The 17,950-nt window shown below is 42.0% G+C and overlaps 1 protein-coding gene across 3 annotated transcripts in view; it reads left to right on the forward strand.

The window, feature by feature from the left end:
• LOC119652468 (pyrokinin-1 receptor) overlaps window positions 1–17,950 on the forward strand; it is a 513,354-nt gene that overhangs the window by 490,370 nt on the left and 5,034 nt on the right. For all 3 annotated transcript variants that reach the window (XM_038056634.1, XM_038056635.1, XM_038056636.1), the window contains 2 exons: window positions 1,261–1,381; window positions 7,622–8,364. In XM_038056634.1, coding sequence (XP_037912562.1) covers window positions 1,261–1,381; window positions 7,622–8,238 — 738 coding nt within the window. In that variant the 3' untranslated portion in view covers window positions 8,239–8,364. The remainder of the gene's footprint in view (window positions 1–1,260; window positions 1,382–7,621; window positions 8,365–17,950) is intronic.

The following is a 17,950-nucleotide window of genomic DNA, read 5'->3' on the forward strand; positions in this document are numbered from 1 at the left end:
TTGTTCAAAGCGTGCAAGTCCGAGGTGATAGTTTCTGCATCGTGGTAGTTGCAAAAGCTAGTATTGCTGCCGCAGGTTAGTAAACCTCCAGGTGAGGCATCCTCCTACAGACACTATATATTCTAGACACTATGCTAGAGCAAATAATCTACAATATATTGCCCTCATTTGTTGAGAACAAAGTAGAACTTTCTGAACTGTTGTATGGGTTCCGTAGTCAGTCAGTCAGATCGACCTTTGATGCCATCGAATTGGCTGAAAATGTAATTTACGAAAAGAGTTGTACCAACAAATAATATTGCGTGACAGTGACACTGGACATAAGAAATGCATTCAATTTGGCTAATTGGTTAGGTAGTTCCGCATTGACACTTGCGAAGGGTAAAAAGACTAAATTACTCGCCGTGGATGCGGTGAATATTTGCATGTCAGAAAGATTAGTGTGCCAGCAGCTTCTTGGTCGGATGATTCCAACGTAAATTTTGAAAGGCGAAGGAGACCAGAAAAGCGCGACCCGCGTATAGAAAAAAGAACATCATGCTGGAAGTAACTTACGCCGACATGAGCTGTAATACCTAATGATGGTTCCACTGAGCAGAGAGGCAAGTCAGGTGTAGTTTTAGTGGGTAAAAATGTTGCATGCCCACGCCAGTGCTTTTAAAAATTAAAACCTCCTTAAAAAATACGGTATCACCTTAACAACAAGAGGCTATACTCATCCATATTATCCAGATGCGAATGAAATTGGTCAATTATTATAGTTTAAGCATCGGAAAAATATATAGTGTATTTACATACTTCTGGTTAAATACTCTATTCCAATTTGAAGAAAAAGATCTGATACAATTAGGTAGTTTCCGTCTTCAGAATCTTACCTTTATCTTTACTGGCAAGAATAGCCATATAATTAAGGGGTTGACGTCATAAAACCACACAGCAGTGACATTAAAAAGTCAATTAATATCATTAATGAACATTTTTTATTGAATTAGCTTAAATATCGAATTTGAACTTTTTTTTAACCAGGAGAAATGCAGCTCTCATATTGTGCGAAATGAAATTGGTATACGAATACGTGGATCTATAAGTTTCCATAGAATAATATTTCAATCGATTTTTCATTCTTCTACTCATTTTCGTATGTAAATAAATGTCTCAAATAACAAAAAAAAAACAAAACTCCTTCCCCTATCCTTTTAAGTCTTTGGTGTTTATGTATGAGCTCAGCCCTTTTATATATTTTCAGTCTATTTTGTTTAGGAGACACTGGAGCAATGGAAAATATGTTCATCAAAGACAGACGAGCCGAAGCGGAAATACAATGTCCTGTCGCGGCCAAAGCGATTGCGAGTTACGTTCCAAGAATCCACAGATTATACGAGTAAGTTGTGATTTTTTTTAAGTAAATTGATAAATTGCTTTAGAGCCATAAGGATAATACGATAATACAAAAACAGTATTTCGGGAACCAACTTTCGACCTGATCAGTGTGGTTATTTTTCAGCTAATAATGGAGATAATAGGAAACCACCACTGGATAACAAATATTCTCCAAAATCCAACTGCGATGAACCAAGTGCTTACGGCACAGATAGTTTGCTAACCCCACCTCTTGTAAACAAGGTTGCCATGAACTCTTACGTGGGAGCTAGGGCGTCAAACACACCTAGCAGCCTGCAAGTTTCCAAAACTATCTGGTTATCGAAAAGCTAATTAGGCCTCAACCACAAACTTTGATTATCAAAAACAGTTTATGATCCGTTTTTGCAATATTCGTACGTTTTTCGACAAATATATCCGGAGCCCCCAGAATACCTGCTTTCTTAAACTCGATCGAGAACTCCAAAAACATAGGCTGGGTACTGGACTGCTGGTTTAAATGGACTATGGCACACGTTACTTCAGCATGTGTTGAACGGTATGGATTTGGTGATTATAACAACAACAATAAAACGTTTAAAGATTTCTGCAACTTTCATTACTTCGTCATCTGCGCCACATTATTCGAGTACGGTGTCTGCCATAAAGTCAGTTGGGACTGGATTGATCAGCAAAGAATCTTTAATTAAATTCTAGACTAATAAGTGCGTAATAAGAGAGGCGGTCACTTACTTTCACTATAGTGTCCCTTACCTTCACTATAATGTCGCTGTCGCCCCCTGTGGTCCTGCAGTGGGAAAACACGAACTCTAACCAACTCACCAGAAAATATTGGTGGCCACCGGATCTGCCGGGCACTTCACTGCGGCTGCGAATAGTATAACATTTGGGGGAGGTTCTGGGAATTGAAAATATTTCCCAGTACGTGGGAGAGGGAGATGATCTTTAAAATTCCAAACAAATTACTTGTCTTGAATGCAACAAACAGAGGGATACGTAAGTGACCCGAAAACAAGGTGGGATTGATTATTTTCTTAGCCAGCTTCTAAGTGAGCACATTGATCTTCAATTTTACCTGGGCAAGATCGGAAAGGGGCGATCTCCAATCTATCTATCTATGTTAGACGACTCACTTGTCACCTTCTTTTTTCTTGTAGTAGATGTGAGATAGTGTTCGCAGGGGATTTTTGGGCATCATTTTCATTCTTCTCGCGAAGAAGAGAAGTTCCTTCAGCTAATAAATTCTTCCTCTACCCTTTCGTTGATAAAAAGAATTCTCTGACTTGAAAGCTGCCAAAGGCATTGGAACTAAATGACTACCAAGAAATAATGTGTAGAGAAGTTCTATGTTATCATACTTATCTAATGACAGTATGTGTTTAGTTGATAGGAGGCCAACTTATTGATGCTTACGCTCTGGGCACAAACGCATTCACACCCTCTACCAAAAAAAAATCCTTTTGCTTCTGCAGTGTTCTATGCAGAAGGGATACGAAGGGATATGCAGGTTTTGTTGTACTAAAGCGTAAAATGAGTCACTGCGCGTATGAAAGGAATTCTAATGATAGACAGCGTGCCATTGAAAAGAATTTTATCAGAGTATCTCCTTCTCCAATCTGGTAAACCCAGCCAACTATAATCAAATTTAAAGCCATTCTCCTTGAATTGGCTACAGAAAGCAATGCCTTTCCATGTTCAGCTTATTTAGAGCCAATAACACATTTCATAGACACATCTCAACACACATATAGACTTATATGTAAATATGATTACCATTCACATTGATAGGACATAGCACGTGAACCAAGCTTCCGCGCAATGGTTGATGGTTCGCTGAAATGAACTTCAAATTCCTCCCAGATTTTCCGAGAACACTAAACTCCTCCAGGGAGAGTTGACTCCATTCCTGGTTACACCATGCGATTATCGACACTCATTAATGTGTGACCCATCCATTGCCACTTCCACTTTCCGTCCACCTCATCCACGGATAATTGACCTGTGTACCGCATAAGTCAGTTCGCCGTGTTCTGAAAGAAATGGTTTGTTCAGGCCAGCGTACCCCGTTGACACGTTCCAGACAAAAGTGCACTAAGGTCTGAAGCTTTCGAGTAATTATAGAGTAACACATAAAGAATAGCACAAAACAGTTTCAGTTGATGGATTGATGGAACGAAAATGGATTTAGTGCTATTCATTCTTCCAGAACAAGCTTAGCGCCACCGTCGGTAGAAACCATACTTCTTAGCATACAAACACTCCCCATTAATGCAGATAGAGAGAGTGAGTTGGCCCGTCAGATTGAGAATCTTGATTTTGTTGGTGTTTGCCTTCAGTCCAACCCTGCTTGCCTTTCTTTCCAAATCCAGAGTCATTTGATAATGTTTCATAACTCGTTGAGAGGGCAAACAGATATCATCGGCGTAGTCGACATGTTTGAGAATAGACGTCATGGTCCATTGAAGTTCTCCACTTCTGCCATCATGGAGAAGATGGATTTGATAGCAATAGAAAATAATATCGGTGACCAGATGGAACCAAGTTAGACTCCACTTTGGACTTCAAATTCCTTCTAAGATTTTACCTCGGTGCAGCACATGAAATTTTGTGAATGTCCCTTCTGTTGAGAGCACCCCTGATACCCTCCCTGTTGACGCTGTCGATATCCTTCTCGAAATCGATAAAGAGTAAGCGAGCTAAAATCTAAACTCCAAGCACCGTTCCAAAATTATCCTTAGAATGTTTTTGTGGTCAGTGCAGGACTATGCAGAGAGGAAACTAGCCTATTCTCTGTCGATCGAGTTTTCGAAATGTTCTTTAAGGATTTCGAATTAATCAAATTGGTTGAAACCGTGGATGCAGGTGAAAAACTTAAGTAAAGAGTTGATATTTTTGCTTCTGTATACTTCTTGCATGTTTTGCAATTGGGATGAGACTCCAGTATATAATGTATTCTGGATTTTTTTTAAGTGGTCCAATAACCAAATAAGGCCGCTCACCTCTCGTTGGTAGCAGAACATAAACCTCTTTTCGGTCTTGAGAAAATAACCGTCCTGAAAGTAGAAATTAACCAATCCGGCATTGATTCAATTCCCACTTGTGTAGATATTCCATTGGCCTTTCGTCCACCGAACTAGCTAACTTTGTAAGCCACTTATTTTACGGAGGTAACACTAAGCTTGCCCTCGGTGAGAACTGGAATATATTCTGGAAGTTATAATCTTACAATTGAGCCTTATGCGACAAAGTGTTTATTACCCTGGATGCTGAGGTTGGTTTTCTTCGGATGTTGTCTCTAGCATTGGCACAAATACATCACATGCACGGCGTATAGTGATGCTAATTTGCTCCACGTTTTGTGCAAAATACTTCCCCTGCGTTATGCTGTATCATATACCTAGAAGTTCCCTTCTTCTAAGCAGTAATTATGTACGTTCCGTCAACCGCTTATTTTACACTTATGAAAAGTGGAGTTACTTTTGGTGTTAGCGAGCATAATTTTGAAAGGCAAAAAACTGCCTCCCTCTACGAACGGTATGATTGTAAGTAGTACCCAATTGTTGATCGCTTCAAGTCATTAATTTAGGAAGAAAGAATCTTCAACGTCTTTGGGACACACCCCCTTTTTTGATAAAAATGTATTCATTTCCAAAAATTCGGATAATGGCTTTGTCCAGGGTGACTATGACTTACTCTCACTCTATGGTGAGTGGGTGGGTGGTGATGCGGCAACGTCTGCTCACGCGACCGAATCAATACAATTATACATCAGTGAGAGAAGGACTTCTTAAAAAAACACTATCATTCTAGTTCACCAACGCGTTAATATTGCTCAATATCGCTTCGTTCACAAGCGGGGTCGACTCTTCGTAATCGGTTGCCCCATTTTGTTGTATCCAAGACCAGATCAGGTCTTTCATGTAGTAGTGAGGCTTTCAAAAGAGCATCCAGCGTATTAAGCCACCGTTGTTTCGGTCGGATTTTTGGTCGCTTATCATCGATTTGAATGTTTATAGCAATCTTAGCAAGTGAATTTTCGTGATATTCCATCGAAGGCACATTCTTGTAATTTTTTCATGATTGGTACAACCAACCATATTGATAGCGGATATTCCCATTTCAGCTGTGATCAAAACGTGTCACATCATAAGTACAACGCAACATCTTTGTCTTCATTACCGCAAGAGGCCGTCTATTGTCTTCTACAGTCGGCCAATACTCAGTAACATCGAGGGCAACAAGGAGGAGTATCAAATTTTCAATTTGACGCGTTCGTTGATACGTCGATCACAATGAACACCATTTGCGGAACGCCTCTTCATCCAGGGTGCGTTAATGCGTGAACTAGTTTCATAGCACAGTTCTCCATTAGCTGATAGCGTTTAACGGAGGTATTTAAATCGCTCAGTGCTGGGCAGGTCCTGCCGCAGACAGTAATTGTGCCTGTCTCATGGCGATCGGTCGTCAAAAACTTAATATTATTCAAATTCAATCTGAGACCGTATTGTATTAGGCGATCATTCCATTTTGGACGTTTATCGAATTCAAAGCCTCCTATGATAGCTCAGCTAGGGTAAAACTGTACATGACCTTGAAAAAATTCGGTATCCCGACTTCTTCTTTTTCTTCAGCCTCTGTCCCGTTCATAAGCGGGGTCGGGTCGTCGTGATCGGTTTTGCCATTTTATTTATGATATATTGTCTGGATCCAATCGCGAGTTTTTTAAAACTACATCCAGCGTATCAAGCCACCGTTTTTTCGGCCTGCCTTTTGGTCGGTGGCAAGTGGCAAGTGAATTCTCGTTAGCGCGAATTACGTGACCATACCATCGAAGACGCCTCTCTCGCAATTTTTCCACAATCGGTGCAACCCCATAACGAACGCGGAAATACTCATTTCGAATGTGATCAAAACGTGCCGCGCCACTTGTCCAACGCAACATCTTCGTCTCCATTACCGCAAGACACCGTCTATTGTCTTTTATAGCCGGCCAACACTCAGAACCATAGAAAGCCACAGGGCGGACGGCAATTCGGTCAGTTTTAGATTTGAGACTTTCGTTAATATGTCGATCAGAAAGAACACCAATTGTCGACCGCCACTTCATCCAGCTCGCGCTATTGCGTGAAACAATTTCATAACGCAGTTCTCCATTGGCTGATAACATTTACCGAAGATATTTAAATCGCTCAGTTCTGGTCAGTGTCACGAACAGCGACAGTGCCTCTTTCATGGGGATCGGTCATCAAAAATTCAGTTTTATTGAGATTCAATCTGTGACCATGTTCCATAAGGCGATCATTCCACTTTTGGACAAGTTAATCGAGATCATCTTTGCTATTGGAAGCTAGGAAAACATCATCTGCATAAAACAGTGCATAGGGCGCTGAACGTCCCATGTGACATTGTCAAAGCAAGAACAGGGAGGGTGGTTAGTGGGCGCTTCCTTGATGGACACCAACAGAGCTACGAAACGGTTTTGATACACCCGTCGCACTTCGAACTTCACTTCTCTGATCATGGTAGAGCAATTTAACCCAGCGCAGTTCTTCTGGTACTAGGTGACGCCGTAGTGCAACCAAATGAGTTTGTATGGCACACAGTCAAACGCTTTCTCCAGATCGAGAAATGCACGGTATTTCTCCATGACAGCAGCCTGTATTATGTTAGTACTGAACAACCTTTCCTTTTTCCATATTGGAACTATGATACTTTCTTGGCAATCAGATGGTGTTCTACCTTCCTGAATAACCCGATTGAAGAATTCACCAAGCCGCTGTGTTGGGTCGAAGCTCTTCGCTTTCCAAAGCCCAGATGCGATGTCGTCAGGTCCTGTTGCTTTCATTCATTTTATTTATTTTATTTATTTATCCTCGGCTTCAGTGGTGCTGACGGATGGAATTGGTCCAGATGTCGGCAATGATTGTGGAAGTGAAAGATAAACAAATTCATGTCTGAAAAACTCATACTCGACACAGTTTCCTGGGCTGGATCATAAAATCATATATTTGTAGAATATTTCTTCCCAAGAAGTTCTCTTTGAGATGTCCGCTCCAAAATATGTGAACTCAGAGGCAGATACTAGTTTTCTTCCTAAACTGCCATTTTCAATATTGTGTGCTCTGCTAATATGTGAAAAGAATTCCATTTACACATTTCTCCTATTGCAAATCAATACATAATCCTAAGTAAAATTGGAATACATTTGCTTACTAATTCCTTTTATTCTTTCAATCTGCAGGCAGTTCTCAACGAGAAGAAAGTTTCCAGTCAACTACTTCCTTCAAATTCGACACCATGACACCTGCACACCAGCGTTGTATAATTCACCAGGAAAAGCTGGCAGCTTCTGTCAGCAAGAATTCATACAACCGCTCTCGACTATTACCCAAACAAAATTTCGATAAATGTCTCCACGGAATCGACATTCGTTCTGTATCATCATCATGTGAGCAATATCAGGATTCAATTGTCAAAATTGATGAAATCGACTTGCCATCAAGAGATGCTAGCCTAAATGTAGTGTACACGAAGCAAGGTGATATACAAATAAGACTGCAACGGAAACCACCAAAAAAGAAGGGCAAACAACGCTTTTTTCGTCTATTCAACTATTTCGCAAGAGCTCTAAAATCGCGCCCGAGTCCTACACATATGGGATTCTATACTCCTCCAATTGATGACAATTCATCGCTGTACAATCTGAACTCCTCAGAGAAAATTTCAACTGGAAGTGCTGCCGATGAGGGTTTTGACAACATAAGTAACAGTAGCCTAAAGGATGTGGATCCTGTTGCATTGGCCAACGAACTATCGGGCTACATTCAAAATTTCCGAGCTCCAAAGAACCAAGCTTAATTGATGGAGTGCTACGTGGAATTGATGCTAGTCAGAGAGACGACAGTGAACACAAGGTGGTTTTATTTTTTTCTGACAATGGTAAAGGAAGAATGGGATCCTTGAAGGCCACTATCAAAATTCAACGTAAGTATTCGCTTGAAGAAAGCAAATCTATTTTCCTTGATTTTGAAGTGATATCGATAATGTAGGAAGGTCCGGAAAGCAGTCTTATTAAAATTGGAGGAAAAAATGGAAAATTCTCTGCAACATTTTCTATTTACGCAAATATTTGACAGCAAGCAGGGTCTCGCTAAGTGACTTCTGCAACTAATCTAATTTCTAATATCTCGAAGAAACATGAGTATTATATATAAGATGTCCTCCCCTACTTTGCTTACCCGGATAACCTCATACGACCAGAAGGTCATTGGCCGATACCGAAGTTGCTTCACTTTAGGCAACTCAGCGACAGATCAGATTTTCCCTCTGCGACAGTGTACGGAAAAATTATTGAAATACGGTCATCGGTTATACAATCTTCTGATCGACTTCATGACCACTGAGGAGAACATAATCAGGGTTATACTTTCAACGACCATGGGAAAATCCAATATCCCGACAAAATTAGTAAACCTGACAATTAATGTGGTGGCCCAATTAGAAACGGTAGCATTGTTTTTGAGTTTCTTAGAATTAGTTCCTTTGTTTTTTATAGTTTGACAGCAACCGAAGTTTATGGTGAAAAAAAGTTTCCTTTCTGTGGATATTTTATGTATTTTTTACAACCTTATACATGTACATACAGCACCGAAGACGAATCAACCAACAACATCAAACCGCACTGGTCAAACACAAGCACGAACAAAAATAAGGATAGGGGAATACAACTTTGAGACCGTTGACAATTTCTCCTATCTAGGGTCGAAAATCACAACCGATAACAACTACGATGATGAAATCCGCGCACGGTTGTTGTCAGCCAACAGAGCCTACTTCAGCTTACAAAGACTGTTCCGCTCGAAACGTCTCACCATAGGGTCAAAGCTCTTACTGTACAAGACTATGATCTTGCCAGTCCTCATGTATTCCTCGGAAACTTGGGTTCTTAGCAAGAAAAATTGCGAACTCTTGGCCGCGTTCGAGAGAAGAATCTTCCGAAGAATTTTTGGCCCCCTACATGAGGATGGACGATTCCGTAGCCTACACAATGACGAAATCTATGAGCGATACCATGACCGTCCGGTTGTGGATAAAATCCGGCTCAATAGGTTACGGTGGGCGGGTCACTTAATCCGTATGGATGAAGATGATCCCACCCGGAAAGTCTATAAGGGCAATATCTATGGTAGGAAAAGAAGACGAGGCAGACCCTGCCTAAGATGGAGCGATGGCGTGGGTCAGGACGCCAGACAGCTTTTAGGGATATCGAATTGGTGGACCTCGGCGCAAAACCGGGATGTCTGGAGTTCCTTATTAAGGCAGGCCTAGACCGGATACCGGTTGTTGCGCCGTTGATGATGATTATACATGTTTTAGACATAACATATATCCTCCATCAGTGCTACTGGTACTCGGGTTGGCCGATAGTATATGCCGAGACACAAGGCGAGAAATTTTTGGACCTGCGCGTTGAACCAGATGGTTTTAGTTCAATATTAATTCAGGCTTAGATCGCACACCCGTTGTTGGGAGTTTAATGGTGGTGATGAGCCCAAGGTCCACGAAATCGGTATCCCTAAAAGCTGTCTGACGTCCTGATCTAAGCCATCGTTCCATCCTAGGCAGAATCAGTCTCGTCTTCTTTCTCTATTATAGATATTGCCCTTATGGTCTTATGGTCAGCCTAGTCAGTCTTATCTATTTCTTCGGGATACCGAATTCTCCCATGGCCGTGAACAGTTTTACTCTGGCTCTGATGTTATAGGCGGCCTTGAAGTCGATGAAAAGATGGTGCAACTGATGTCCACATTCCAACAGTTTTCCCATCTCTTGCCGCAGAGAGAAAATCTGATCTATTGCTGATTTGCCTAAAGTGAAGCCTCTTTGCTATTGGCCAATGATATTCTGGGCGTATAGGGCAATCCGGCCTAGCAAGATAGTAGAGAATATCTTAATTGTTTCACTGCGTGATATCTCTCTTTTTATATATGGGGCAGATAATGCCTCATTGCCAGCCTTCAGGCATTGATTCACTGCTCCACACTTTGAGCATCAGTTGATTAACCGCTTGGTGTATGTGCTCGCCCCCATATTTAACCAATTCGCCTGTAAGTCCATCGGCGCCTGGCGACTTATGGTTTTAAAGCCAATGCACGGAGTCTTTCTTCTTTGCTTGGTGGTGGCATTATTTGTCCGTCGTCTTCAGTTGGTGGGACCTCCAACTCACCGATATTTCGTTTGTTGAACAGTTCATCAAAATACTCTACCCCTCCCTCCAATGAGCCCATTCTGTAAGAAATCAGATTTCCCTCCAGGTCTCGACAGGATGAGTATCGAAATATGTAAGGCTTACTGACTTGTTGGTGAAACTTCCGCGCTTGGTGCATTTGCTTCCTGTAATTTTCGCATTTCCAAACGTGTTGGTTCTCCCAGGCTCCCTTCTTCCGTCTGGGAAGTCGCTTCACCGCTCGATGGACGTGTTAAGTCTCCGTGCGTACCTGCGCTCTTTAAGGATACAACATTCTTCCGCCCCCTGGCTAGTTTACATTCGTCGTCAAACCAGCAGTTCCCACGTTTCTTGCGGCTGGTTGTGAAAATTAATTCGCCTTCGCTGTTTTGTACAAAATTTGTAAATGCAACTATCTCAGCACTAACATCTAGTTAAACAGTGCTAGATTCTCTGTGCTGGAACATGGAAATGGGAAATTCCAAGCAAGGAAGATGTTTGACTATTTCTGTTAGTTTGAGACGCAGTCTAATTGGATCCTCAGAGCCAAGATGTCCCAGGTAAGTCACTCCTTTTGCTGGAGCTGACACTTCGCCGGCTATAACCTCAAATTGGCTTAACGAAATGAAATCCCCCCCCCCTTTAGTTGTTTTTTCAGTACCTGAATAAATGGGGAGTTGCATGGACCATGTCTCAGTTATATTGTGGCGGCACAGCGAAGACGAGAACCTCCGGCAGTGTGAACGCCTCCGTAGATGCACCGAACTACCGCCGACACATCTGGCGTTCTGGCACATTACGGTTCGCTCCTTCTTGATATATTCGCTGCGGTGAATAGTCATTTTATCCATAACCTCTTCAAGTTTAAAATTTATTAGCTGATTCTCTACAAGTGAAATCCTGCCATAAAATTTCTTCTTCAGTTCATTAATTTTTGAATCAATTAAGTCGATCCTCGCAAGAGATTCAGTACGGGAATGCGCCAATACAGTAACTGCAAATTAAGTTTCGAATTCTGAAGCTCCGCGGATAAAAAAAATGCAATTGCAAAACGCAGTACAATTGCAATTTTTGGCGTCAGAACATTTTGAAGTGTGAATATTATTTTCCTCATTGCATTGTACAGACTTCCTCATTCCATTGAGCACACTTATCTACTTGATCCGCCAATAGTGTTACCGGGCGAACCTGATGCTTCGCGGGCGTTTTTTTGGAGCGTCCCCCAGTTGGGCGAAGGCTTTCAATCTCGACAAGGAGACCCATTTGAGCCCGATCTCAACATCGAACTTGAAAGAGTGCTCCCGTCACTCCATGACTTTAAAGGGGGCCTTCATATGGTGGGTACAGCGGTCTCCGAGGTGAATCTGCGAGTAAGTCTCGAGCTCCCTGGGGTGTCGTTCCCCAGCATCGTGTGTTGGGAAAGGGAAGTCGGCCGCAATTAAGAAACTACGTCCCCGAGCAGACGCAGTACGCTGGAATCGCGTAATCCTGCTGGTACAAGATCGGCGAGGAGCTACAGATTTTGCCCGTACACCATCTTAGCGGGGCTGGCCGTGATCTCTTCACGATGGGCTGTCCGAAGACCGAGGTGGATGAATGCCGAGGCCTGCGACCACGTTAGATTGTCGTGATCCATTAAGGCGGCCTTTAGTGTCCGGTGCCAATGTGCCAACATCCCATTGAACTGCGGGTGGTAATTCCAAGAAGAAAGTAGGCTCAAATTGCATTCCCTGGTCCGCGATGATTACGACTGGTACACCAAAGCACGCGATCCATTTTCGACAGAGGGCCTCGGCTCATGATTGTGCCGTAATGTCAGTCAGAGGTATTGCTTCAGGCTACTGCATAAACCTATCGATGATTGTGAGGCAATACTCGTAACCGTGCGACTCTCGGAAAGGGCCAATCATTTCGAGGTGGATCATGAAGAAGTACTTGGTCGATTTTACGTGCTTCTTGATCTTTCACTTCTGGCACGGTTCGTCGTCCTGATGCCTGGGTGTCGAGGATCGTCTACTGCGCGGAATATTTTCTTGCGAAAATCAGCTAGAATAAAGGCCCTCTGAGGTCTGGTAGAGTAAGTTGGAGTTTGAGCCGAAGATAGGAAATTCCTTAGACTTGCACTTGTAGTTTGTTCTCATGCTCTGCCCCTTGCTGATTGCCGTATAACCGACAGCGGTGGGGACTGTAAACTCCGAGATCCGTAGCAAAGCGTCCGCAATGACATTGTATTTTACAGACACGTATTGGATGTTGAAAGTAAAGCTCAGTTGCTGAAGTTGGCGAGAAAACACTTTATCGGACTTTTGCTTTTAGACGAATGTGAAGCGTTTGTGGTCCGTGAATATTGACGTAACGAAAACGACTATTCACTGTGGCGATCACGGCAAAAAGGAAGGAACCGTAAAGCACCGGCCGCGTGCAGGCCGCAAAATGTGCCGGCGGTAGTTCACTGTATCGATGGAGGCGTTCATACTGCCGCCAATAGGGTCGGTGGTTCTCCTCTCAGTTGTACCGTCACAATATCGTCCTCCAAAAGTTTCTATATTTACGCTTGTCCTCACCCCGATGAACCTGCATTATATGGTACTGTGGCTTATTCCCGGGCACTGTACCCCGCAACAGAAGAATCGAGAATATTTTTACATCTGCAAATGGTAACTTCTCTCTCCGGGAAGTAGGAAAATCTTATTCATCATTACAGCTGATTAGTGCTATCTCTCTTTTCCTTGTTAAGGGCGTCCGAAAATCTAGTGCTTCCTTTCCTGGTCTAAAATCTCCAAGATTAATTTCCTCCTCATTCACGTTGATGAGCCTAACGAGCAAAGTCCCACTCTGGGGTCTCACTGCGGATTTACTTAAAAATATACCCGACATCACTTCCTGGTGAAGAGAAACTCGGGACCGATAAAGAAAAAAAAAGTATTTTAAGGAAGCTCGGCAAGACAACTAGATATTCGTGTATTGTGCTAAGACCCACATGTTGTGAATTTCCTATGATTCTACTACTTGCAAAACCTAAAATCCTGAGATATATGGACGAAATCCCTTTTTTGACAGCCGAATACCTGTAACTGCCTGTGATATGGTTGATGTCACTGTCCTGTGTTTCTCTTTATACCACTTTCTCCTCCTTTCCGTACAACTCAGATCCGTCATGTTTGTATCCACAATTTCTCGTATGTTATTCTTCTTTTTCTTCAGCCTTTGTCCCGTTCACAAACGCAGTCGGCTCGTCGTGATCGGTTTCACCATTTAACTCTATGTAATATCGAGACTTTTAAATCCCTATCCAGAGTATCAAGCCACCGTTGCTTCGGCCTGCCTTTTGGACGTTTACCATCGACTTCGATATTCAGACCAATCTTGGCAAGTGACCCGAGGTATTTAAATCGCTCAGTTCTGGGCAGATCACTGCCGCTGACAGTGATTGTTCCTATTTCATGGGGATCGTTCGTAAAAAATTGTTTTGTTTAGATTCAATCGGAGATCATGTTGATGAGGCGATCATTCCATTTTTGAACAAGTTGCTCGAGATCATTTCTTGTATGTTATTTTGTTTTCAAACTCTGGACATTGAAAACACCTCTAGCCAATATCTGTTCCTGCAGTCGGCTACAGCAATTCGGCAGTCTGAGCAACAATATATGCACTCCGTAACTTCATCCTACTGCACGCTTGGACCGATAGTAATCAGAACTATGTTCCTAAGCCTTCACAGATCTTTCCTTTTGTGGTGATCTCATCCAATAATTATTAAGACCTCACTCAGTATTTCACCTGCAGATGATTTTCTTATGGTTTGGTTCTTATTTTTACTAAGTCTGAGCTCAAATAATAAGTCGACTTATTATGTAGGCCAATTGCTATTAACGGATTCATACATATCATTTAAAATGCAAGAGTTTAGCTAAGTCCTGGAAGGGACTGAAGTACATTTCGTTAAAGAGTCAACGATAGTTGCTTCAGTTTCCATGACCGGCTTAATTTCAAGTGTAACAAGCACAAAACAACGCCTTGTTTTCCTATGACCTAAATTCCAATTAAATACCAAACCATCCTAAACGTCTACAAATCTAATCTTTAATATGAAGTTAAAGTTCATGACACCACATAAGGCATTACATGTATATACATGCAGATTACGGAATCACAATTTGTTTGTGACAAAATTTCTTAACACATTTTCAAGATGCAACACCCAAACTTCTCAACATGAAGACGTGTTCATATGTTAGCAGTCTCGTTCTTTGACGATTAATCTTACTACATCGAAAAGGAGGACATATGATGGAACTATGCCAAAATCTTCAACAAAAGTTTATAAATTGTATTCTTGTGTTCACATCTTTGAAACTATACACCATTTATCTTCTTAGTTTTGAATTGGTCACTCAATCAAACTATAAACTCCCAGGAGGGTTTATCGCCTCCAATCATCATCAATTATACAAAAGATTGATACTGCAGGGCATACAATACGTATCAGGAAGAAGGTGAGAAAGAAATGGACGAATAAAGACAGACATATCCATGCCATCATAGCGTAGTACTTTATTCCTCAATGCACTCATTGTGTGTGATTTTCTCAAAAGTATGTATATATGTTAAGTATGTTGCTCTCAAACAAATTTTCAACTTCTTCCTCGGGGAATATTGGCTACAAGGCTACTGTATTATAATCGCCCACCAAAGGCAATCTAACTAAATTAATTTGCGTATTCTTTTCAATAATTCAGGATGAAGGTTGTCATTACAATATAATCTCTCAACAATCGAATACAAAGTATCATTAAACTATCTACGTACTCTCAAGCGTATAAAATCTGATATGACCCAACAGATAACATAAAATTCAATCAATGTAAAAGGCTTAAATAATTCGATGAAGGCCAACCTCTTATAGCAGCAGACAATGCAGTGCACGTGATTCAGATCACATCCGGCGAATCCGTGAATTCCCCGTCCATAAGGACTGCCTCCGGGTCTTCATATTAAATTATTATTGAACGCTATAAAACAATGTCCGACAGGACGCGATAGACACCCACATTTACTCCATGAAGATAATTTCAACCGGATTAAATAAACCTACATCCAACGTGCCAATCAGTTTCGGTAGACACAATTTCTACGAGTGGGCTAGTGTTATATGTTATTATTAATTTAATCGTGTTTGGCCCACTAAACAGAATATTATGACAAGACGAAATTATTCCAAAGCCTGAACAAATATTTTTTGCAAAATTTGTTTTCTCCTGAATAAACAAATTGTTAATTCAAATTTTCGCTCCTTCGGAAACTTCCATTTTACTATACCTCATAAATTGTATAGAATGTTCCGGACACTTTGTAAAAAAGTGTTATCCTGACGAGCAGTTCAGCAATATCCGTCATTTAATTCCCTCTGTGGATCATCTACGTAACCAACCACAAAGCCGTATGTCATTTTATTTGTTTCAATCGTGTGGAAAACGAAGATATGATATGTTTCAAAATGATCCCAACTACAGTAGGCAGTACAGTAGGATGAAGCGCGAAACCCAGCCTGCCCTCAGTCCTTATTTCCCCTTTCTCTAATCACAAGGAAAGGTCTGTGATTTTCACCATTTGCGGTGAGTGGAAGAAGCACTTCTACCGAAATAATGAAAGCTACGATCAAAAGTTCCGCTCCAGCAGATTGATGGACGAGATAATCTCCCTACTATTTGGAGGAATAGTCTGTATCTGTATGATACGGTGACCAACCATTTTATCTATAAAACTTGGAGTTTCATTAGATGTTACACTGTAGAGAATCGTGTTGAAATTATCCCGCCACCTCCAAAACTGGTTTGTCGTTTTGGATGAGAACTCTACAGTTAACATCCCCAACAAGAAACCTTAAAAGCTGGTGACCATTTGCATGTTCTTTCTTGATCCGGTATATGGTTGCGAAATCGTAAATCTTCGGGGCAGCTTCTGCTTCCATGACTATCACAATAACAAATTTTCTTTTGTCACAGTGCGCGCTATGGTTAACTTCCCGAGGTTTGCAATGGTACCGGAGCTAAAAGCCATCACGTTCGTTACACTGCCAACGACACCAACAGCCTCCAATGCCCTACGCCATTCAATCCACCTCCATGTCACCACAAGGTAGTGTCCTCACTGTCAAACGGCAGCCAGGTCCCATAACCAAACTGTGTTTATCTTCGAATTCACGCTTCCTTTTGCACTTACTCTCTGAGACACCCAACGTGTGAGTGAATTTGTAATCCCCACATCACAGCTAAATTACTATTTTAGTGGCGCAGGGGTACAGTAAATTAATAATGACCGCTATTAAGGTGCCAGTTACTCATTACGATGCCTGCCTGTTTCACGCCCATGCAGACTTTGGTGACTTTTCCTACCACTTCCCTCAAACCGGCTTGGGGCAGTCTATAGCGCATAAATATTAAAGCTGCGTTACTTGTTATTTCAAAAACCTTCAAGTTCTGCAGCAGCATCTGTAGAAGTTCACCATCTGCTTAGCTCCAAGACATTAATTCCAGCTATTTCCTTGTGTGCAACTTAGGTACAATTTACCTATAAACCCAGTTTGGCAATTTCGACCTTTTTCGAACCGCAATCGAATCCTTAAATCCGCTTTATTTGCGATGGTACAGCCATCCTCAGCTTTTTGTTTAACCAACAATCTCCTTCCGCGTAACCGCAAGTATTTGATGGAGCCTGATTTCTAATAATAGGTGCAGACCTCAAAGCCCGGTCCTGGCTCTGATTCGATGCAAGGTCAAAGTGGAACGAGCAAAGTCTGCAACTCTATTTAACCCAATCCAGACACTCTATGCCTAGGCGGCCTGGAAGTCGATAAGCGATGGTGCAACTGATATTCTTGAAGCAGTTACATCACCGGGATTAACGTGAGTAACTGTCTCGTGGACTTAACCCCATGGTCCTCCTAAGACACCAATTGATTTTGTGACCACAATCAGAGCACCGCCGCAGCAAGCTACGACGGTACCAGTCTATACCCAGTGCATGGCTCAGCATTCATACTGGTGCATACAAGACCTACCGAAATCTCTACCGAACTAAAGAGTACGGCACCCGTGTTGAAACGCTACCCACGCTGAGACCCGAAGGTCACTGTTCGCTTGAACGCAACCACAACCCCTATGAATCTCCCATTAGGGGGCCCTCCGCAAACAACCGAGCTGAACGCACATACAACAGGAGTTAAACTGAAGTATATGAATTCAGGGGCTATCCTAGTTCCCATGGTACCAGTATACCCCTGGTAAGGTTTCGTGACCTATTGCCACTTCAGATCAGTCCCCGTGCAGACTCGGGTCTGGTCGC

The sequence above is a fragment of the Hermetia illucens genome, chromosome 3 (genome assembly GCF_905115235.1).
Source record: "Hermetia illucens chromosome 3, iHerIll2.2.curated.20191125, whole genome shotgun sequence".
Classification (NCBI taxonomy): domain Eukaryota; kingdom Metazoa; phylum Arthropoda; class Insecta; order Diptera; family Stratiomyidae; genus Hermetia; species Hermetia illucens.